The sequence below is a fragment of the Littorina saxatilis genome, linkage group LG11 (assembly GCF_037325665.1).
Source record: "Littorina saxatilis isolate snail1 linkage group LG11, US_GU_Lsax_2.0, whole genome shotgun sequence".
NCBI classification, from domain to species: Eukaryota; Metazoa; Mollusca; class Gastropoda; order Littorinimorpha; family Littorinidae; genus Littorina; species Littorina saxatilis.
In genome coordinates this window covers 33,344,190-33,368,636 of record NC_090255.1, presented here as the reverse complement: position 1 = coordinate 33,368,636, position 24,447 = coordinate 33,344,190, and the positions used below count along the sequence as shown (strand labels likewise).

At 41.2% G+C, this 24,447-nt stretch overlaps 1 protein-coding gene and 1 long non-coding RNA gene across 2 annotated transcripts in view; one reads left to right on the top strand and one right to left on the bottom strand.

Annotated features, from left to right (window-relative positions):
* The window catches only part of LOC138980293 (uncharacterized), a 117,490-nt gene extending 94,962 nt beyond the window's left edge, over positions 1-22,528 (bottom strand). The window contains exon 1 of the long non-coding RNA XR_011460284.1: positions 22,008-22,528. This is a non-coding gene — a long non-coding RNA (uncharacterized lncRNA). The remainder of the gene's footprint in view (positions 1-22,007) is intronic.
* Positions 582-21,129, top strand: LOC138980291 (tetratricopeptide repeat protein 38-like). The gene is made up of 14 exons (XM_070353156.1): positions 582-723; positions 4,263-4,340; positions 5,621-5,702; positions 6,253-6,427; positions 6,893-7,066; positions 7,231-7,306; positions 8,443-8,562; positions 9,117-9,176; positions 9,708-9,746; positions 15,254-15,335; positions 15,621-15,786; positions 17,446-17,602; positions 18,089-18,162; positions 20,024-21,129. The coding sequence occupies exons 1-14, from the start codon at positions 688-690 to the stop codon at positions 20,106-20,108; spliced, it is 1,404 nt and encodes a 467-aa protein (XP_070209257.1). The 5' UTR covers positions 582-687; the 3' UTR covers positions 20,109-21,129.
* Positions 22,529-24,447: the final 1,919 nt, after the last annotated feature.

The window sequence follows — 24,447 nt, the reverse complement described above, 5'->3', positions numbered from 1 at the left end:
AGGTCTATAACTGATTATCACATTAACAGCTTCCCAAACTGCATGCTGTGACACACTACAGTTTGTGTCAGTCTTACTGTGCTACCAATATTCTTCTTTTTGCTGAACAAGTGATCAGTAAAACTGTATTTGAAAATGTAACATGCATGTTACGCCGGGCTCTCATATAAAGTTTTCAGCCTTGTCCGCAATGATGTCCTTTACAACGTATACCAAATGACAACTTGAATGCATTCTCTTTACCTTTTTCATTAATACTCAAGTTTGATATTGATACAGACATTCAGCAAAAAACATATCCCATACATTTTTGTCATGTTTGTGTGTGTTAGTATTTAAATCCATGTCACATCAGTCCTCTTGTTTCCATGTCAGTTACGCGATTGATGTACTTTGAAATCCTTGTTATTTTCTGAATGTGCAAATATTTTTAATTCTTTCTTTTTGTTTTGTTTTGTGTGTGTATGTATACACAACAAACTCACTGAAAACTCGAGTTGTTAGGCTGTAAGTGTTACCTCCCTTCTTTAGGTACATTAGGTGCACATGCACCATAATCAAATACACTTCCGGTGCATGCACGTCCTGCGCATCTTGGTCGCAACTTGAACAGAACTTTTTGACTCGATTGTAACCGATCTGGTGCTGACTTTTGGAGAGCGCAGCAGGCATTGACTCGAACTCAGCATGGTTTCTCAGCATTGTCACTGGAGAACAGTGGAGGTTTGTGCATCTTTGCTTAGTTTGTGATGTTGAAATGCTTCTACATTGTATACGTTTCTGGTCGAGACAAGAGGGTATACAGGTACCCGAATGGGATCGATTCTTTTTTCCCCTGCAAGTCAAGTGTGTTCTTGAATCGTGCACAGTCTTTTTTTTTTATGGGTGGGGTGGTGATGGGGAGGGGGGGTGGTACAGGGTACAGAAAGAGAGGTAATCTTGAACTTTAGTGTGTTAAATTCATAGCTCAGAATTCAGAGGCATCTAAGCCTCCATAATTATTTGCAGAACCTGCACTTGCATGTAAGTCATTTTAGATCCCTTTGAAGTCACGGAATGAACTGTACCTTGCATTCCGTTTACGTGCGGAATTATCCGTGCACTCCGACAAGGGACATATAACTCTGTAAAAGATGTCCCCTGGTTGAAAACGCAAGCGTTTTTGCGTCATTGATCCAAATTGTTTGGAGCTCAATCCGTCAATTAATTTCACGAAAAATTTTCTTTGGCTTGTTTACAGGGGCTTGTATCAAAATTAAGTAAAGAATGCAACTGAATTTTGAGCTATGAATTTAACACACTAAAGTTCAAGATGACCGAAAGAGGAATGTAGGCAATATGGATACGATCTAGTGCATCGTGCAGGTCGCAAAACTCATACTGTACAATGCATGTAGACAGATGGACAGAAAGATAGAGAAACAGACAGACACGCAGACACACACACACACACACACACACACACACACACACACCACACACAGCACGGTCACACACACACACACACACACACACAGAGTCTCATAGCCCATTGAAGGGTTCCAGCAAAAGAGGACATGATTATAAATTAATGAAAAAGACTCTTAAGACTAATCTGTATACAAACTGTTCAACTAACTGTGTTGAAAATGACTGCATGGAATCATCTACTACCCAGCATTGTGTCAGGAGGAACACTAAACACTTAAAAAAAATGTATTGGATAACCATGCACTGGACGCAATTTATATGTTTTGAAGAATTTTTTTAATTCAATTGAGATCATCCTAGGACATAATGCAGCACTCAAATCATGAACAATGGTATTCTAAACATCATCGTATACAACATAGCAGGCAAAAGGCTGAAAAGCCTAATAAGCAGCTTATGTTATGTTATGTTATGTAATAACATGAAATAGGCCTATTCTTTATTACAGGTAATAACACCCAGTCATTTAAGAATATGTTCAGTGATTTGAATTTTGATTCTTCATGTGCCTGTGGTAAGGACAGATTCTTGCTGAATCACTGGTTGGTGACGTGTCACAATGAATGTTATTTATTCACACAGTCATCTTATCATTGACCTCATAACATGAGGGATCATTTTCTGGCTGACTGCAACCTCATACATGACCTGAGTGACTATAAGTGAAAGTGAGACTTCAAACTGATTTATGCAGGAGATACACATTATACAGTGAATACATATACAGATCCATAAGACTGCATTTATTACAACAGCTGCAACTATACTACCACTAGACGGACTAGGAGATAAAGAATCAATTTGATTTTAATGCATTTGAATTAGATATTGAAGTCATTTGGCAGTTCGCAGAAATTGTTTATGCATTTTGCACTCAAGGCTAACTTCCATCAGGGTTGGACAATGATCGTTGATGTTGATTAACCAGCATTGTGTACAAGTCGTTTTGACATGATATTAATTATTTATATATGCAGAGATTGTTAATGTTATGAGTTGTTTTGTGTTATTTAGACTTAGAGGCAGCTAAAACAAGTTGACAGACCTGCAGTGAATGTACAGTGAAACACACCTTTTAGGACCCCCAAAAATCTGATAAAATCAGACTGGTCTTAAAAGGGAGGGAGTACATCTTAAAATGGAGGTACATTAGCAGATGTTATAAACAGAATGTCTTGAAAATTAGGGACTTAAAAACCCCCCGCGGGTTAGGGGGAAGAATTTACTTGCTGACGACACCAAGCTATATACACGTACTGACGTGCCCTCAGGACCTGTTGTCATGCAGGAAGATCTGGACAAGCTACAAGAGTGGTCTGACAACTGGCTCCTCAAGTTCCACCCAAAGAAGTGTAGTGTCCTTAAGCTAGGCAAACAACACACAGAGACCAGCTATCACATGAAAGGGAGATCCGAAAGTGGTGAGGAGGTTAGCATCACTCTAGAAGAAAGCGAAACGGAGAAAGACCTTGGTGTACTTGTAGACAATCGCCTGAGTTTCAAGGGACATGTTGCACAAGCAACTGCGAAGGCAAACAAAACCTTAGGCATCATCAGGAGATCGTTTGAGCATCTGGATAGGGAGGTGTTTGTACAACTCTACAAGAGTCTTGTCAGGCCAATCCTTGAATATGGGCATTCAGTATGGCAACCACAGCAGAAACTGCTGTGCAAGGAAATAGAGGACGTACAGAGAAGGGCTACCAAACTGATATCGGCTCTCAGTGAGAAAACTTACCCAGAACGACTTGCTGTACTCAAACTACCGAGTCTCGAACACAGGCGTCTCCGAGGTGACATGATCGACCTCTACAAGTATATGCATGGGATCTACGACACAGGCAACCCGAATTTCCAGCTGGCCGAAACCAAAGAAACTAGGGGAAACAGCCTCAAGTTGTACAAACCATTTTGTAGGCTGAACGTTCGGAGCTGCTTCTTCGCAGAAAGGGTGATTCCTCACTGGAACAGTCTGCCAAAAACAGTTGTGACAGCACCATCAGTGAACAGTTTCAAAGGAAGGCTGGACAATTTCTGGGCAGACAGACCAGAGAAATTCTCGCCAACGTGCTACCAATAACCGCCCGCGCATGCCACCAACAAAAGTGATATTGGAGTACTATTCGACAGGATCGATGAACAGGCCTAAGGCCTTAAACATCGCAAGTTCAAGTTCAAGTTCAAGATGCTCCCCAGCATGTCGTAAGAGGCGACTAACGGATTCTGTTTCTCCTTTTACCCTTGTTAAGTGTTTCTTGTATAGAATATAGTCAATGTTTGTAAAGATTTTAGTCTAGCAGTACGTAAGAAATGTTAAGTCCTTTGTACTGGAAACTTGCATTCTCCCAGTAAGGTAATATATTGTACTACGTACGTTGCAAGCCCCTGGAGCAATTTTTTTAATTAGTGGTTTTGTGAACAAGAAACAATTAACAAGTGGCTCTATCCCATCTCTCCCCCTTTCCCCGTCACGATATAACCTTCGTGGTTGAAAACGACGTTAAACACCAAATAAAGAAAGAAAGGGTCTTACAAGGGAAGAAGTCTAAAATGGGGGGGGGGGGGGGGGGGGGGGGTCTTAAAGACCTGGTTCCACTGTATTAACATGACCTATTTGGCTTTGTTGTCATGAAATGTTGCCTTTTTGACAACTGGAAACCTAGGTCATTATATATATATATATCAAAATGGAGGTGAATTTACAAAGATGGGGGCTTAAAATGGGGGTTATTCACAAAGTTCATTAACAATAGTTTACATGTATACACGTATGCATGTGTTTTGATTTGCAGGAGTGGAGAGACCTTAACGTGCCCTTGTCAACACCTAGCAATGAAGCCAGCAGGATGTACGATGCCACACTCACACAGGTAATTACATTTATTATAACCCCCAGGCAAAGACCATGTCTCCACTTTGACACATACCAAAAATCTACTGGCTTCACTTTGACACATACCAAAAATCTACTGGCTTCACTTTGACACATACCAAAAATCTACTGGCTTCACTTTGACACATACCAAAAATCTACTGGCTTCACTTTGACACATTCCAAAAATCTACTGGCTTTTGCGAAATCAATACATCAAAAAGTTAAATATGTATGCACAGAAACTGGCCAGGTGTTAATTTATTAGTATGTGTCCAATTTCCAAGTGGAGGGATAGCTACTCTTCTGCAAAATGTTAACTCATTCGAGCTGTATCGGATCATAATCGATTAGACAGATTTTGAGAAGTTTCAGTGAAAAGATAGAGCCTGCTCAAGGGAAAGAACTGTTGATACACGATTGCAGACACCCTAGCTAACAGTAACATGTGAAGATTTTGTTGGGTTGTCTTCCTTGGAAATATTCTACACAGTCAATGATTACGCGAAATGATTGTACTAGTTTGCTTTACAATTTAGATTTTTTGATGTTTGGAATTATTTTTCCTGTAATGTTGATAATTGCATGTGTGCAGTGTGGCATTTCTATTTTTTTAATTTGTTTTCTTTGTTTATCTGTACAAAAAAATATATGAGCACTTGATTCATGGATTCAGTCTTTAAAATGTGAATGTGCGCACTACAGTATAATTTAGAACAAAAGTTTATTTTCTCGTTTAGTGACCTAATTAGCAGCATTTAACTCAAAAATGAAGATTTATATGAATAATTCTAAGTTTATGCATGGACAGAGATCAGGTCAGATACTTTATCGCGAGCTAAACAGTTTTGATCTAGCTGTAATTTTTTTTTCATTTTTTTTTTTTCAAAAAAAGGACTAAAATAATACGACTCCAATGAATTAATAATGGCTAAAATGAGCAGGACTGCACTCGCTTTTCCTCTGAAAAATAACTTAACACGTACTCCTGTCCACGTGATTCCGACACACCCCTCGCCAGTGACTGCAGGCCCCCTCCAATGTTTGTCAGAGTAAAAAGCAAGAGTATACAAATATGTATTCAACATTTTACAACCCGTACAAACCCGACGGAGTTATTTCTAAAAAAAAATCGTCTATTGAGGAAACAATCAGAGTTATTTTCTGAATTCATCGATTGGTTTTTGAGAAACGACATTCCTAGACATTTCCTGAAATGCATTAACAATCATACGCAGATTTGATTGTTGAATATATATGTGTGTGTTGTTTGTGTAGCTGGCAGCTCACTGGGATGACCCCAGTGTTGGAGGTATACATGCTACCCTCAAGCAGATGATGGATGCAGACCCAAACTTTGGTAATGTCAGTGTAACAAGTTTTTAGTTCTTATACAGTGGAACCCGCATTTTTTGAAGATCGCGATCAGACCCCCGAAAATCTGAGAAAATGTGGTCTTAAAAAGGAGGGACCTGTCTTAATTATCTAGAATAAAATAGGGGTAAATTTACCAACAGAAAATCAGAAAAATCAAGGTCTGAAAAAGGGGTATTTAAGTCATAATTGGGGAGTCTTTTAAAAGGAGGTTTCCATTGTACCGCTGAGTGTACTGGTTTTACAGCAGGTATGAGTTGGTGGTGTGTATGTGTGTGGTTGGTGTGAGTGTGTGTGAGAGTGAATGATTGCAATTGCATGCGTGCGTGCGTGCGTGCATGCATGCATGCATGCATGCATATATACATGTGTGTGTGGTGTCAGCAGTAATGTATCTTGCTTATATTATGTTACTTCAAAATCTCAACTGCAACGGTACACAGAAAAGATTTTTTGCCACGCAGCTGCATATTACAATGTATGTACGTGTATTTCCATCAGACACACATTAAAACCACACTCTTTTCTGTGGACAGTGGTGGGCCAAGCGATGACCGTAGGCCTACAGGTGATGGGTGGAGGAACGTCAACTCGTCTTGACCCGAAGCTGAAGACAGCTGTAGAGGATCTTGTGAAAAAAGCAGAAGGGCAACCAAATTTAGCCCCAGCCGAAAAGAAGCATGTTAAGGCTGTGAAACAGTGGGCTGATGGGTGACTATTTTTCATTGTTTTGAAGGAAGTTGTAATGTCATCTGGTAAACAAAGGGAAGCAAGCGCTCTAAATGCATACAACATGTGTAATAGAGTAAGTGAGAGTTATTCAGAACCATTCTTCTGACACCTGAGAGAATAACAAGCATTGAAATGAACAAGGGACTTTCATCCTCACTCTTCAGTCTTAAAATGGAATCTGAAGCCCAAAATTGTAGTTTTGGCCAAATGCAAAGGCATCAAAATTGTCAAAATATGACATAACCAAATTTCCACAATGCTTAATTCTTCACTAGCGTGTGCTTGGACTGTTACAAAAATGTGTAAGATTTTGCTCTTGCGTTATGTCATTGCAGATGACGTTTTTCAAATGAATATGTGAATTATTAGTAATAGTATTACTTTTCAGCGTTAATTAATGCATGGTCTCTTGAAGTACCTCAGACTGATATGTATTCCTTGCAGCTATTTGAAAGAGGCCTGCGTGACATGGGAAGACATATTGGTTGACCATCCCCATGATTTGCTGGCTCTGAAGTCAGCGTACCTGGGCTATATCTACACAGGTAACTCTGCACAGCTCCGGGACAGTCCTGCTCGAGTTTTGCCGGAATGGTCTCCCTCTACGCCTCTGTACAGGTAAGGAGAAAGATGATATCAATGCAATAGGTCTTATTGGTTTTAATTTGTTTGGAAGACATAAAATGGCATTTACAAGTGAAACTGCAAGAGTAAATTTTCTAACTCCCACTTATACCAGGGGGTAGACAATTTTGTTATGACATATTTTTTTCTGTCCTCAGCTTCCTGCTGGGGATGCATGCTTTTGGGTTGGAAGAAACCAACCTGTACGATCGTGCAGAGAAACAGGCATTGAGAGTAAGTGTCAAGAAACTCTAGCAAGTGTTTATTTGAAATTACAGTATTCAAAGGCATGGGAATGGTCCTCGGATCTGCTAATTTCAGAGGTTTAGAAATGAAATTTCAGAGAGAATATTTTCAGAGAAAAAAAGAAAGGTCTTTAAACGGAACAGCTCTGCAGGCGGAAAAGATGAATGGCTTCAGCTTGTCTCAGTGAGCCCAGTAGTTGATTTTGGTTCTGACTTTCGCGCAACTTCTGCTGGATTTGGTTAAGCACGTCGAGAGACGACTCGTCCTTTGCGTTTTGACGAAGATGTTTTGGTATCAAACATTGTTCGACGCGGCCATGCAGTTTTACGACAAAAAGCGGTTAGTAGCCAATGAAAATGAGAATGGACAACCAGAGTGTGAGCATTCAGCAATTTTGATCAAGAAAGTGATTATCACTGCATGGGCATTACTTAAGATTGTTTAACAGTTGCAGGTTTAATTCCTCCTGTTGTATGAGAGAGAGAAAAAGCTTGATTTTGTGCCAAAACCTTCTCAGGCCGCGTAGATTTTGATCGTGCCATTACAATGTTTTCCCTTGAACCCCCCAAGATTTCAGAGGTTTTTCCTCTCAGCAATTCCCATGCCTGATTTACGACACCATTTTGGAAAAGTTTTCTGGAGAATTTAACCTATGGAAGTCCCAGGGTATTTCGAATGTGCTGTAACCTAGACACCTGCAGTGATTAACTCAAAAATAATCAGTAAGTGCTCTAAATAATTAAACAACTGTATGTATAGGGAAACGCTTACTTTGTGCAGATTAATTTTCTGCATTACAGTCCAGATTCCGTAAATCAAGTTATTTTTCCAGTGCTGGAAGTATCCATAATACTACAGTGGAATCCCGCTTTTAAGATCTCCCAAAATCTGAAGAAATCAGGTCTTAAAAAGGAGGGAGTCTTAAAATAGAGGTTATGAACAGAAAAACTGTTTAAGCAAGGTCTACCAAAAACAGCTAGTAGTGCAGGTGCCTGATTTTACACGTAAAACACACACACACCTGGATAGGGCGACTCTTAGCACTGGGAGAAAATGGCCAAATTTCCCAGCGATGGGACAACAAAGTAGTGAACCTGAAAATGATTGTGTACACTCACCTACAGGCTCTTGAGCTGAACCGCCATGACACATGGGCCACACACTCCATGAATCACGTGCTGGAGATGACTGGTCAGCAGGACAGGGGCATTCACTTTCTCCGCTCCACTCTGGACGATTGGGAGGTCAGCTTTTGGTTTTTTGTTTGCTATAGTGTTTTGCTGATTAGATTTGTGGATCTGACCAGGTGCAATGGCCTTAGTGGATAAGACCTTCCGGGATAAGCTCTTGAATTCTACCCCAGATCCATCACGTTTTGCTGATAAGAAAAATTATTTCTTATTGCCATTACCTGCCTTCACCCTGATGCGTTTGTTTTCTTTTTCTCCTGAGCTCTCGTTTTCTTTTAAACTATTTTTTTAATTTTTTTGCACTGAAAGAAATGGTGTTTTTTTTCCTCTGTCTGTCAAATAAGATGATGTAATTGTGCCGTCATGGTCACTTCAGAAACATGCTATGGCTAGTCTTGGCAATTGGCAATTTCATATACTCCCCCCGGGCCCTCCCCCCCTCCCCCCCACCTCTCCACTCCACATACACCAGCTGTGGATCCATCAATGAGGGTGTGGGTGTGTTTTGACGGGCTAATGAAATTACTGTTAATTTTTGTGCTGGATGAAAGAAAGTGTCATACTCGACTTAATTCTTTGTAAGTGTCTCATTCACTGTCATTTTTCAGGTCTGTCGCTCACTGGCTTGCCATCACTGGTGGCATCTTGCCTTGCATTACATTGAAAAAGTAAGTAATATTATTGGGAAGAATTAAAGGACTTCCAAAATAAAAAGGGACACTAAAATAAAAGACATAATCACAAACTAAAAGAAAAACAAGCAGAAGACTAGACTATCTGAGCCGAAGCATACAAGTAAGCATACTTATACAGGTTCTCTCTGACACTGAGGTTAAAACGGGTAGACAGACATACACATGCACAAACAGATAGACAGAGAGAGTCTGACACGCACACAACGTGCTGGCAGGCAAGCATTTAGGCAGGCATGCGTGCATGCATGTTCACATGCACATAGACGCACCACACACACACACACAAACACACGCACACACACACACACACACACACACACACACACACACACACACATGCCAGCAGACACCCATACACACAGAAGTAAACGACCCATACATTTACAACTGTGGATGGACAGACAGGTCATAGATTAAAACAAATGTATTTTAAAATACACAGCCTGCATTTGTAGTACACGAACTTGTTCATACATGTACCTCATGTTTCTTTCTGATTTACAGGGAGAATATCTAGAGGCATTGGAAATTTTCGATTCAGAGGTGAGCAATTATTTGTAATAGTTAAAAAAAAAAAGTTAAAAAACAAAGGATTACTGTACTCACCGATACAAAGACGACACAAGACGATTACGAATTTTCGCTTCTGGAAGCTTCATCAGGAAAAGAACACAAAAGACAACAAAAAGCAGACGAACGAACAGGGTTTTAAAGAAAATGGAGGGGAAACACGCAAAAAGGGGAAGGAACTCTAGGAACGGAAATGAATGAAAGGGGAGAGAAGTGGTTGGATGATGTCAAGGGTACAGGCATACAGACTAAAAGTAATACACACTTATTAAGGGGGGGGGGGGGGGGGGGGGGGGGGGAGGGAGAAAGGGGGAGAAAAAAAATATAAAAAAATAAAATAAAAATTTAAAAAATTATAAAAATAAATAAAACAAGTCGCGTAAGGCGAAAATACAACATTTAGTCAAGTAGCTGTCGAACTCACAGAATGAAACTGAACGCAATGCAATTTTTCAGCAAGACCGTATACTCGTAGCATCGTCAGTCCACCGCTCATGGCAAAGGCAGTGAAATTGACAAGAAGAGCGGTTTAGAAGTTGCGCTGAGAAGGATAGCACGCTTTTCTGTACCTCTCTTCGTTTTAACTTTCTGAGCGTGTTTTTAATCCAAACATATCATATCTATATGTTTTTGGAATCAGGAATCGATAAGGAATAAGATGAAAGTGTTTTTAAATTGATTTCAAAAATTTAATTTTGATAATAATTTTTATATTTTTAATTTTCAGAGCTTGTTTTTAATCCAATTATAACATATTTATATGTTTTTGGAATCAGAAAATGATGGAGAATAAGATAAACGTAAATTTGGATCGTTTTATAAAAAATTTTTTTTTTTTACAATTTTCAGATTTTTAATGGCCAAAGTCATCAATTAATTTTTAAGCCACCAAGCTGAAATGCAATACCGAAGTCCGGGCTTCGTCGAAGATTACTTGACCAAAATTTCAACCAATTTGGTTGAAAAATGAGAGCGTGACAGTGCCGCCTCAACTTTCACGAAAAGCCGGATATGACGTCATCAAAGTCATTTATCAACAAGTCGCGTAAGGCAAAAATACAATATTTAGTCAAGTAGCTGTCGAACTCACAGAATGAAACTGAACGCAATGCCATTTTTCAGCAAGACCGTATACTCGTAGCATCGTCAGTCCACCGCTCATGGCAAAGGCAGTGAAATTGACAAGAAGAGCGGGGTAGTAGTTGCGCTAAGAAGGATAGCACGCTTTTCTGTACCTCTCTTTGTTTTAACTTTCTGAGCGTGTTTTTAATCCAAACATATCATATCTATATGTTTTTGGAATCAGGAACCGACAAGGAATAAGATGAAAGTGTTTTTAAATTGATTTGGACAATTTAATTTTGATAATAAATTTTATATATTTAATTTTCAGAGCTTGTTTTTAATCCGAATATAACATATTTATATGTTTTTGGAATCAGCAATTGATGGAGAATAAGATAAACGTAAATTTGGATCGTTTTATAAATTTTTATTTTTTTTAACAATTTTCAGATTTTTAATGACCAAAGTCATTAATTAATTTTTAAGCCACCAAGCTGAAATGCAATACCGAAGTCCGGGCTTCGTCGAAGATTACTTGACCAAAATTTCAACCAATTTGGTTGAAAAATGAGGGCGTGACAGTGCCGCCTCAACTTTCACGAAAAGCCGGATATGACGTCATCAAAGACATTTATCAAAAAAATGAAAAAAACGTTCGGGGATTTCATACCCAGGAACTCTCATGTCAAATTTCATAAAGATCGGTCCAGTAGTTTAGTCTGAATCGCTCTACACACACACACAGACACACACACGCACGCACATACACCACGACCCTCGTTTCGATTCCCCCTCGATGTTAAAATATTTAGTCAAAACTTGACTAAATATAAAAAAATGAAAAACACGTCTGGGGATATCATACCCAGGAACTCTCATGTCAAATTTCATAAAGATCGGTCCAGTAGTTTAGTCTGAATCGCTCTACACACACACACAGACACACACACACACACACACACACACACACACGCACATACACCACGACCCTCGTCTCGATTCCCCCCTCTACGTTAAAACATTTAGTCAAAACTTGACTAAATGTAAAAAGAGTAATAGTTAACATTTCTTCTATGCTTTGCAGCATAAAATTGTATTGTCGAAAATGTCCTGAGGCCAAATAAAAATATATATTATTTTTTCCCTCTGACCCTAAAACTTTTTTTTCATTTCTCAAAAAAACTAAAAACTTTTGGCACATTTTGCGAACCATACCGAGACTAAGGGAAGTAACCTCCTTTAAAATCAACTACATTTTAGAAGAAGAAAAAAGCCGACCTACCGACCCTTTCTTTTTTGGGCACGTTACCCTAAACCAACATATATTTTTATTTGGCCTTAGCATAAAATTGGTAAGAGTGCACATGTGCAGTGGTGAGAGATCATATATTTGCCTCAGAAGTATATTATCAGAGCTGTCTCACATTAGTAACAGCTATTGTGTTTTCAGCGTAGCAATAGGGTCCGATATTTAGACGAGACAAGTAAAATGTCGAAAACAAGTCACATTATATTTGTTCGAGTCTAAATATCGGACCCTATTGCTACGCTGAAAATACAATAGCGATTATATAGCTGTTCTGACCTTGATTTGTTGTTCCAAACTTACAAAATGACAGTTTTTGCGTCGATGCGTTGATCTCAGGTTTTGATAGCAAACGCCACACTGACTTTGGAAAAAAACTCGATTTGACAACACAGCTGTTAAACAGCTTTTTATTAGTTCATTCGTATACAACAAAAAGAAGTTTGAGTTTTTTTAATTTTGAACAAGACTACTTATGAAGAAGACCAAAACACAACATCAACGGAAAACTAGAAACAACTGAAGAACTAGGATGCAACAAGGGGAGGAGAAGAGAACAGCTTAATCCGTACAACGCGAGCAGACGGCAGCGAAGTTTTCATTTTGGGTGAATGGCATTTATACCTGTCTCGTCATGAAGCGAATTTTTTAACCTCAGTTATAAACGACTACATGAATTTTAGTGCCATGGGTTGTACATCAATACTTCAGAGGGGAAGTGGGGTATTTAGTGTGGAGTTACGAGATAAATAAAGCCGAATGCAAAAGTTTGTGTCAGTCGGCAACGGCTGAGCTCACACAGGCACACAAAAACGGCTGTTCCGTTTTACTCCCCTGTTTGTACTACATCTTTTGACTTTGGGCATTTTGTGGTGTTTAGGGACAGAAAATAATTGGTTTAGTCCTGTTTCATCGGGAAGTTAGCAGAAAAGGGTATGCTATCGACATTTGTAAAGCTGAAAAACATTCCCGAGAAGAATTTCAAGTTGTCAGTGTATGCTGTTGTCAATTAAAACATCGTGTGGTACAGATAGGTAAACCGGAACCATGCGTCTTTGTTATTGCCAATATGCTTTTGGATATTGGCAAAAATGGCCGACTTCCGTAGCATTATGTTTTGATGATAGGAATTAAGAGACCATCCAATCACAGCCCCTGAGTTCCCCCACGTGTCCATCAGAATAGCTATATTAGTTAATTTTAGGGACACTGAAATACCATGTAAACTCAGAGGCAAAAGAAACGCAAATGCTGCAGTGAAGATGGGTTACACATGAATTTTAATGTCGAATTAATTATTTCGCTTAACAATAACAAGGAAATGAATTGACTGATACAAAAACCAGACGGAAAAGTGTATTGGGATGAGAGCATGACGTGTCATGTTCCACTGAACACTGTTTGAAGACGGTTGAAAGTTAATAGCGTGTTGCTACTCCCTGGGCGTTGATGACTGTGGCGCACCTCCGGTACATGGAGAGGCAAGGTGATTAATTTTCTGCTGAGGGACCTGAGCCCACACCTGGGTCACAGCAGCACGCGGTGCTGCTGCTGTGCGGGGTCTCCGGGCAAGGGCATTAATCCTTCTTTGCATGATGTCCCAAAAGTGTTCGATTGGGTTGAGATCCGGAATCGAGCAGGATGAGGCAGAAGGTTTACGCTGTTGTGACGCAGGAAGTTCTGGGTAGCATGTGCAGTATGGGGACGAGCATTGTCTTGCTGGAACAGGCAGTTCCGGTGCCTCTGGACAAATGGAACCACATAGGGACGCAGGACTTGATTGATATAGCGGTCTGCATTGACACCATTCCCACGACCTTGGCCGACGTTCTGAAAGACGACAGGCCCCACTCGCTGATTGACACCAATGGCGCCCCATATCATGACGCTGGCACCTCCCCATAGATCATGCTGCAGGATGTTATTGTTAGCAAACCGCTGTCCAGGTCTTCGCCAGATCCGGACACGCCCATCGCCAGGTTCCAGGCAAAAGCGTTTCTCGTCCGAAAAAAAGAACCCTCCGCCAGTCCCGATGGCGCCAGTGGGCATGCTGCTGGGCCCAGGCCAGACGATCCAGGCGATGCTGAGCTGTCAAGACAGGACGTCGAGCAGGACGCGGATTTACCAGGTTCTGCCCACCAAGCCGTCGGCGTACAATTCTGGCACTGACGGGTTGTCCATGCACCCCGAATGTGTTACGGGCTGTGTTGGCGGCAGTTTCGAATGCATCTCGCTGGTGTTGATGGACAAGATGGCGATCTTGTCGGGCTGTTGTTACCCGGGGTCTGCCACGTCCTGGTAAGTCGCAGGTACTGTTAGTGGCATGAAAACGTTGCTGCAGGCGATAAACCGTGGTGACATTTACTCCAAATGCCCTAGCAACTTGCTGAACTGATTGTCCGGCATCAAGTCTCCCGATCGCCTGTTGGCGCTGATCTGGTGATAGTCTCGGCATCGCGCCTGTGTCGCAGAAATGAATGTTGTAACAGTTTTGTGAGTACGGTACAGCTTGCCTGAATACTCTGAACACGAAAAGCTGCTTTTCCACATTGTGCACGTGCTGAAAGTTGTCCCCATGACGGTTTGGGATCCCCGTCAACAAAACCTCGCGTGTGACCCAGATAACGCCAAACACGGTTCTGACAAGATAAGACCGCTAAAACAACACGTGCAGAACATGCTAGTATCATGATTTTTTTTTTATTTCAAGTCCATACAGGTTTAATTAACGCATCCTTTATTTGCGTTTCTTTTGCCTCCGAGTTTATATAGTTCAGTTCAATTGCAGTTTATCTCCAATGATTTTGTAAGTCTGTTCAAAGCAAGCAGTAATTATAAAAGACGATGTTTGGATTTTTAAGCGGTCACGGTGGTAGAGTAAGAGCCCCTTTTACGGAGTGAAGCTTTTTAAAACGAGGTGAACCAAGTACCACGGTGCTGATCGGCTTTAACCTGCAATCGGGACTCTGAAAGAATGCAGCATGCGCTCAATATGATTCCCTTTTACTTTCAAAATATATTCATTAGAGTATATGGCACCTTAGACTGTGTACTTTCAGTCACACACAAATGAACACCTTTAATGAACCTTGATGAAATTGATTTTCAGGTGAAAAGCCGGTGCGTCAAACAGCGTGAATTGTTCAACATCGCGGATGCTGCATCCCTCCTTTTTCGACTGGAACTTGAAGGTAAAGGATTGAACCATAATTACCTTGCTTCCTGGGTGGTGAAAAACTGTAGTGACTCACAAAAGTTTACGTATTTTTAAAACTGTGCAGGTGGTTTTGTTCTTGAGACTTCGGCAAGCACAATAGGACCTTCCCACTGACTACGATTGTAAACCAACAAACAGTGACCGTAACCAAACTACTCATACATCGAGTCTTGATGGTGTGAGTCGTACGATTCATTGGGAATTTGTGAAGGAATTTTAGGATGTTTAGTAAAAGCATGACGTTGGTCTTGTGTTACAGGTATGGATGTTGTGAACAAATGGAGGGACATTCAAGATGTGTCCGAGTCGCACCTGGAGGATGCTGTCTTTGCCTTCAACGACCTTCACCTCATGATGTCGTGCCTGGGGTCAGGGGACAAAAAAGCCTCTCAGCATTTTCTGGAGTCTCTTGAGGAGCATGTTAGGTGAGAATCAAACAAAAAAGGTATTTATAACTAAACAAAACATGACCTTCTCTGATCTTTGACCCACCAGTCTTTTAAGTAGACTGACAGACCTATAACACTTGTAATACAGAAAATAAACTTCTCTGAATAATTGTCCAGAAGCTCGCTCTTACGCGAGATAATGATTAAAGACAAAATTAATGTATAAATTGCATGTTTGGTAAGGACGGACCTGTTGTTTGCAAGGCAAGGTGTCTTCATAACAGTGACAGCAGAGAATTTAATTATTACCGTACTTTCCGGGTCATAAGGCGCGACTTTTTTCCTCGAGTTCGACCTCTGCGTCTTGTATAACGAAGCGCCTAATCCGTGTATGAAATACGAAAAAAATCAAAGAGACCCTCAGACCGCTTGAGTACCAGTCAAACAACTTGTGATAATGCATGTTTCAGCTACTAGGTACTGCCCTGCCTTTGATCTGGCCGCACACACAGATTTCCACTCTGTTAAACTCGGTCACTGACCGGTCACTGACCCCGGTGCAGGAAGTGTTTCCTCTCTCAGATATGACAGGGGAACCACCTCTCATGGCAAAAACTGGGTCATTTTGGTGCGCCCTATCGGCCCCCTGCGTCCAATGGGTGACTGGATTACAATTTTTTTTAAAAAGAAGGGGGTGCGTCTTGTATAACGAAGCGCCTTGTCACCCGGAAAGTACGGTAACTGTCTTTATGCTGTGGAGTAGCAGGGAGAAGAAAAAAAGTGTATGCAGTGTCTGCTTGAGATGATCGTGATGCCCAATTTATCTGTTGAAAATCCTCACAACGGAGACACCATTCAGTGGCCATGGCCAGCAATGATCGCTCAGATCATGCGTGTTTCCCAAACTCACTTGACCTCAGGCAAAACACGTTGTCGGCGATCACTCGGGGCAAGCGATCATTGTCGCAACAAATCGTAAACTCCAATATGTGTATTTTCCAAAGAAAAGGGGTCATATCGAGTGGTCACTGCATAACATAGTCATACACATAGGAGTCTGAGTTCTCGCTGCGTTGGTTGGGTTGAACTGGTCGACCATGTGTAATTGCTTGACTCACTAGAGTGGGGTGCAAATCTTCCAATATGCTTGAATATACCCCCCGCGGGTAAGGGGGAAGAATTTACCTGATGCTCCCCAGCATGTCGTAAGAGGCGACTAACGGATTCTGTTTCTCCTTTTACCCTTGTTAAGTGTTTCTTGTATAGAATATAGTCAATGTTTGTAAAGATTTTAGTCAAGCAGTATGTAAGAAATGTTAAGTCCTTTGTACTGGAAACTTGCATTCTCCCAGTAAGGTAATACATTGTACTACGTTGCAAGCCCCTGGAGCAATTTTTTGATTGGTGCTTTTGTGAACAAGAAACAATTAACAAGTGGCTCTATCCCATCTCCCCCCTTTCCTCGTCGCGATATAACCTTGAACGGTTGAAAACGACGTTAAACACCAAATAAAGAAAGAAAGAAATGCTTGAATATCCTGACAGAGTTTTTTGCACAAAACGTCTATACAGTGGAACCCCCCTATTAAGACCCCCAGTTTAAGACTCCCTGCTTTTTAAGACCTGATTTTCTCTTATTCGTGGAGGTCTTAAAAGGGGGGTTCCACTGTATTACCCTTGTTTTTAATGTAACAGAAATGGACAAGGCACCACCAGGGATGTTCACAGCCACACAGGGCTAAAGATTTGTCAGGCTCTGACTGCATACAAAGAGGGAGACTTTGCTCAAGCCACGGACATCATGTATCCCCTACGCTACGATGTCCCAACACTTGGAGGAAGTCATGCTCAGGTGTGTGTGTGTGTGGGTGTGTGTGTGTGTGTGTGTGTGTGTGTGTGTGTGTGTGTGTGTGTGCGTGTGTGTGTGTGCATGCGTGCGTGTGAGAGAGCGAGCGAGTGTGTGTGTGTGTGTGTGTGTGTGTGTGAGTAGGAGAAAGAGAACGAGCGAGTTATGTGTGTGTGTGTGTGTGTGTGTGTGAGAGAGAGAGCGAACGAGTGTGTGTGTGAGAAAAAGAGAACGAGCGAGTGTGTACGTGTGTGTGTAGCTGCTTTGTTAATCCTTATGAACATTAATTCATCCTTAAATATGAACTTTAATGTTAAAAAGTCAGATTAACAGCCCAATCAGAACTATCTCGACAGACCTACAGAAAAACAGACTAATGGACAAAGAGACCGACAGACGAGTACATCAACTTGAAAATCATATTTTTGAACAAGAATACAGAAAAGATAGTGTAATTTGTATTCTCAAAAGGAATTGAACTTTTTATCACAGCGTGACATATTCAACATTTTCCTCATCGTGTCAGCACTACAATCTCCAAAGGCAGAGCACCATCGGAAGGCCAGGTGACTATTCTTTGATGGTTAATTTTCCTGAGAGAGAGAGAGAGAGAGAGAGAGAGAGAGAGAGAGAGAGAGAGAGAGAGAGAGAGAGAGAGAGAGAGAGAGAGAGAGAGAGAGAGAGAGAGAGAGATTGGGAATATTAATGCAGGAGAGAGAAAGAATGCATTTGAATGTGTGTGTGCATGTGTTAAAGAGAATGAGTCGGTGTCAGTCTCTTATATATATACAAATGTGACCGTGGGACTGCTGTGTCACCCTTCACAGCAGACTGTGCAGAGTTGTCTGCCGGTGAAGAGTGCAGGCAATTTATAGCCACTCAACGTTTCTGAATCTACATCGCTGGCTAGACACGTACCTCACCTGTCAATTGTAGAGCTCTGTGATGGGGTCTGGCTGCTGGTGTCACCTTGTATATACTCTTAGGAACCTTTGCGTACCCATAGCAGTTTTTTTTAGGGCTATTAATTTAGCTCTGAAATCTTAACCCTGTTTGACTTGCTTTGCTTCCAAAGGTGGTTGTTGTGCTTCACGTACCTTGGTCACACAAACTACACCGGGGGCCCGGTAGCTCAGTTGGTAGAGCACTGGACTTGTGATCGAAAGGTCGCAGGTTCGAATTCGGGCCGGGACGGACACGGGTCAACTTTATGTGCAGACCCAGAGACGGAAGCCATGTCCCACCCCCGTGTCATCACAATGGCACGTAAAAGACCTTGGTCATTCTGCCATAAGTGCAGGTGGCTGAATACACCTAAACACGCAGACACCTGGGTAGCGCGACTCCGTTGCTGTTAGCTTTCCACTGGGAGGAAGCGACCCGAATTTCCCAGCGATGGGACAATAAAGTAATGAAAATGAAAATGAAAAATGAAAATGAAAAAATGAAAATGAAATGAAATGAAACAATAAAGTGATGGTGAAAGGCAAACAAACAAGGAAAAGAAGCCTAGCTATAGTACACTGAGAACCCGTACAATTTTGCCATATTTTGTACGCATGATTGTCTAGAATACGATCACTTTAACGGTCATTTGGAAAAAAATACGTAGAGAAAAATTCTAAGACTACTTTTCTTTACAAGCACATCCCGAAGTTGATCCAGTATTTTGACACATGATTACAATTTTTGTCACTAAACATTGAGGGCCAGGGATTAAAGCATTTCTTTTAAAAGTATTGATACATTTAATTAACGGTGCGAGGGACGCGTGTGAAGTATATTTGAATCATGGATGTTCAAATGCTGTGTGGAGTACACTAATTTTTGTTTGAAAATTGAGTGATACAACCAAACATCGTCAAGTATAGAGGTTTTTGATTTTTTGCATCCTCTCCTTCCCTCCCCCATTTGTTGTTGTTTGTTTGCTGTTATCAGTTTTAAAGCCAGCAGAGGCTCAAATAGCCCCCTCATGAAATGCTAAAATTAATTTTCAGTTGTCAGTTACCTTCAACCTTACAAGATGTATATATATATTATGCATTTCCAAAAAGCTTGTTTGTTCTAAAAATTTACAAGTCGGGAGAGGCCGCCTAAACCCTCCCTAAAATGCTAAAATTTATTTTCAGCTGGGGGGCGCTGCCCCCCTAGACCCCCCAGCAAGGGCGCTGCCCCTGCACCCCGCCAGAGCCAATAAGCGGCCCCTGGACCCCGGCCTTCCAAAATGTTCAGTCCTGGCAACATTTTGGGCTCCCACCCATGAAAATAGCTAGACCATGTTTGTTTGAGAATAGTGACTCCAAGTGCTAAACAGGTGTTCCCAGGTCTGACTTAGAAAGTTTTCTGGCATTAAAAAGAGGTTCTTGAACACTATCATGGTGTATTAATACTTAACTATACTGACCTTTTTTATTTTGAAATGTGCAGAGCCCTGTTGGCGGAGAGGAAAGGGTTAAAGGAGAACTCGCCCCTGACTGACCGCCTCATTGCCCGAGTTACGGCCTTTGCTTGACCGGCTTCTCTAGAATTGATTTTTAAGTTGATGTTTCTGGTGTTCATTAATTTTGATTGTTGGTGTTTAAGGTGTGTATGGCCGGGTGCTACATCTAAAGGTGAATTTGATTTTAACTGGAACATTTTAGTTTTGAAAATGTTTATCATTCAGATAGTTGTTGCTCAGTGTGTGTGTCTGACAGAGAAAGAGCAATGAAGAGAGAGACAGAGAGAGAGAGAGGGGGGGGGGGGGGTGGGTGAGAGAGATCAAATCAAATGTTTATATACAAGGGTTGTGGCATAAGCATTATGCAACCAAACTTTTTTCCCGATCCGCTTTAGCCTGGAGAGAGTCAGAGAGAGTATATTCATGCATGTGTTTGCACAAGTGTGACTATATAAGCATGAGTGTGTGTCTGTGTCTGTGTGTGCGTTTGCTACTGTGTATGCAGAGAAAGACTCGTCCAATGGTATGTCTGTAACTGGATGGACCTGCCGCCGACCGTTGTATACTATAATGTCTTCGATGTGATTTTATACATTGTCAATCTTTTGAAATCTTTTGTGTTCATTTATTCAGAACAAGGATTGGTCAGTTACACACTAATGCCATAATTATTATGTTTTTCCCTTTTATTGTAAATTTGCTTGTTGGTGGATGGAAAGAGCAAGTAAGCTGTATTCCTAAAATTTTGTGCCAGTAGTTACCCCCCCTAACCATGCTTATCTTCCGCCAATCCGTGCCCATTTCGTGCCAAACTGTTAACTATGTCGTCTGATCAGTTTAGTAGATATGAACTTGACTGATCATAAGTCTTGCGTTTTTATTGATTATCCCCCTTTAGCATGATGGGGGATATTTGTGTTGCACGGTTTGTATGTCTTGTCATAAATATATTGTTACTGATCCAGGGAGAATTTTGCCAATACTAAACATTCCAAGAAAATGATGCCTGTGGGATTTCGCAAAATTATGTTGTAAGGGAGGGAAAATGCATTGTTGAAACACCGCCCTGATATCGCCCTTCGTGGTGGACTGGGCGTTAAGCAAACAAACAAACAAACAAAATTGTTGGAACATATACTTATAGGAACACATGTATTAGGAAAGATGAACTGGCTCAGTGAACACAAGATGACATTTTCTGAAGAAGATTTATTGTTTCAAGGTAAAGTGTGAAGCTGAAAAAAATCCCCACAACCATGTAAACACATTTGCTAACATTTTGTATTCTCTACATGCTCTGGAATTTTTTGTTTAAATTGGAGTAATCAGAAATAAATCAATCTGTGTTAATCTTGTGCTTTCAACCCAAATACCGCCATGCGAAACTCATGTATGATAATACTGTACCCTCTACACATGCTGTAATACATGTAATCATAGAAATAAAAATATGAAATAACAAGAGGCGAAGCCTTCAAGGCTCACGTAAGAAATCGACAAACAGTAACACAAACTCAATCACTCCGTCACACATACACACACACAGTACACACACACACACACACACACACACACACACACACACACACACACACACACCAGGGGCGGACGAGGGGGGGGGCACAGGGGGCACGTGCCCCCCCCCCCCCCCCGGAAAAAAAAAGAAGAAAAAAAAAGATTTTTCTGTGCTGATTCTATGACCATTTCTAAGTTCAAATGGCACCAGATGGCACCATTTTGCTTCTTTGGGCAAAATTTGTTTCCGGGGCAGCCCCCGGACCCCCCTAGCAAATTCGGGCGCTTCGCACCCATCACATCCACTTTCGATTCAAAGTGCCCCCCCCCCCCCCCTTACAAAGCAACTGATCCGCCCCTGCACACACACACACACACACACACAGAAAGAGCATAGGTGAAACTGTGCAAGAAAGCGAGACTCTAGATCTGTCTGTCTGCATGTAGCCTACTTACATGGACACGACTGCCAAATAGTCTCGGCCCGCTCAAAATAACAATCACCGAGACTTTCAGTAATTCCATCGCGTGACGTCTAACCCTCGTACGTCATAATGTGACGTCAATGTAATATGACGTCTTCAAATGTTAAAGTTTCTACCACAGACATACATACATACATACGCACGCACGCACGCACGCACGCACGCACGCACAGACAGACAAGGTTTACCAACGCATAGGCTACACTTACGTGAGCCAAAAAATGTATCTGTGTTTTGCGCATTCAACTTAAATACATTGCACTTCCACAGCATGGCTGCATGATTGATAACAAAAATGACGGGCGCTGTGGCAGGGTGGTATACGTCGGCCTCTTAATCGGAAGGTCTAGGGTTCGAATCCCGGCCGCGGCCGCCTGGTGGGTTAAGTGTGGAGATTTTTCCGATCTCCCAGGTCAACTTATGTGCAGACCTGCTAGTGACTTAACCCCCTTCGTGTGTACACGCAAGCACAAGACCAAGTGTGCACGGAAAAGATCCTGTACGTAATTCATGTCAGAGTTCGGTGGGTTATAGAAACTCAAAAATACCCAGCATGCTTCCTCCGAAATTGGCGTATGGCTGCCTTAATGGCGGGGTAAAAACGGTCATACACGTAAAATTCCACTCGTGCAAAAACACGAGTGTAATTGGGAGTTTCAGCCCACGAACGCAGAAGAAGAAGAAGATAAAAAAAATAGGCAGAACAATTGTAACAAGTATTATGCCATTTACCAATACATCAAAGAATAAATGTACAGGTCAATTCTTGGAGTTTGGGTAATTAATTTGTTACATTTTCTGGAAGGATTTATTTTGAAATTCGAGGCAATGAGTGTAGGTGCATTCCCTGATATAATTCTATACATCATCACACCTTTGTTATAGGCAAATCTGAATTTGATAGGAAGAATTTGCAATCGTTATAATCTGAGACATGGAAAGAGATGTATTTTTTTTAAAGAATTAATTTAGCAGCTCGTCTATGTAAACTGCCCACGTTTTTCAAATTTAAAGTGTGTGCATTTGCAGAGTCCCACACTGTGGAAGCACAGTCAATAGCTGACTGAATATATTGTGCCTGAAAAAACAGTTATCTTGTGCGAAGGTCTAGAAAGTGTTTGATTTTTGATAACTGAAATATTTTTTAGGTGTGTTTTTACAAAGTGTATGTACCTGCATGTTTTGACCAAGACAAGTTATTGTCAATGGTTATTCCCAAAACTTTATGGCTATCAACTTCGGTAACATCTTGATTTCGTATTTGCAATGGGGTACGGGTGCGTATCGCTAGCGCTACGTGTCAATTGTGCTACGTGTTATTTGTCCTACGTGTCATTTGTGCTACGTGCCGCTATCACTACGTTGATTAGTGCTACAAATAATTTTTGTACGAGTCGCTATCATTCGTTCATTATCAATACGTGTCAATAGCACTACATCTTTTAGCACTACGTGTCAATATCGCTACGTGTCGATACCACTACTTACTTAATACACTGGTGCAATTCTGTAACACATGTTACATAGCCACTGGTGAATTAACAGAGAGAAAAATAAAGAAAAACGGTCATATAGGTTTTCGCATCCATGGGAAGTAATCGGAACCGACCAAACAGACTGAGCCAGTAGCGCGACATATGTCGTGACAACCAGGTGACAGTATACGTAAAGTAGCGCAACATATGTCGCGACAACGTCAAGCCTAAGGGTTAATGACGACTCTCTCTTTCTCACTTTCTCTCTCGCTCTCACTACTTCTGGTTTGGGTGTGTGTTTCTGTGTATGTGTGTGTGTGTGTGTGTGTGTGTGTGTGTGTGTGTGTGTGTGTGTGTGTATGATAAGATAAGAAAAGATAAGAAAACGTTATTGTCCATTTTCATAAACCACAACATGGACATTTTTTATTTTGCGTAACATCGCATAGCTCATACAAAATACTAAAGCACAGCGATGATTATGAAAATTATACATAGATCTATACATCAATCAAAATACATCCTTCACAGTGCTCTATGTCATTTAAATATAAAATTATGAATACATATCACAGTCACTGGCGCTCTTGTACATAGAGCACCCACTAGACATTTGCATTGCGCACACACACGTCCACACGCACGCACACACACGTCCACACGCACGCACACACATATATATATATATACACACACACACTCACACAGAAACCTCCGTGTATGTATATTTGGTATCATGCGAGAGTATCAGCGATAACGTATGAGAGAGCGGGAGAAAGAGATAGAGAGACTGAGCGACAGACAGACTGACTAAAAATGGCGGCCACCATGTCAGTGCTGTGTCCCAAATTCTTCTACAAGTCGGGCCGAATAACACATTAAAATACAAATATAAATTCGCACGCACATACTTATCTCAACGACATAAAATACAAA

What these genes read in the sequence shown, in the direction of transcription:
- LOC138980291 (XM_070353156.1), top strand. Translation starts at nt 688, where the DNA reads ATGGTTTCTCAGCATTGTCACTGGAGAACAGTGGAG. An exon ending in TTTTCGACTGGAACTTGAAG is followed by an intron (nt 15,336 to 15,620) that starts GTAAAGGATTGA and finishes CTTGTGTTACAG; the next exon opens with GTATGGATGTTGTGAACAAA. An exon ending in TTGGAGGAAGTCATGCTCAG is followed by an intron (nt 17,603 to 18,088) that starts GTGTGTGTGTGT and finishes TTTTTATCACAG; the next exon opens with CGTGACATATTCAACATTTT.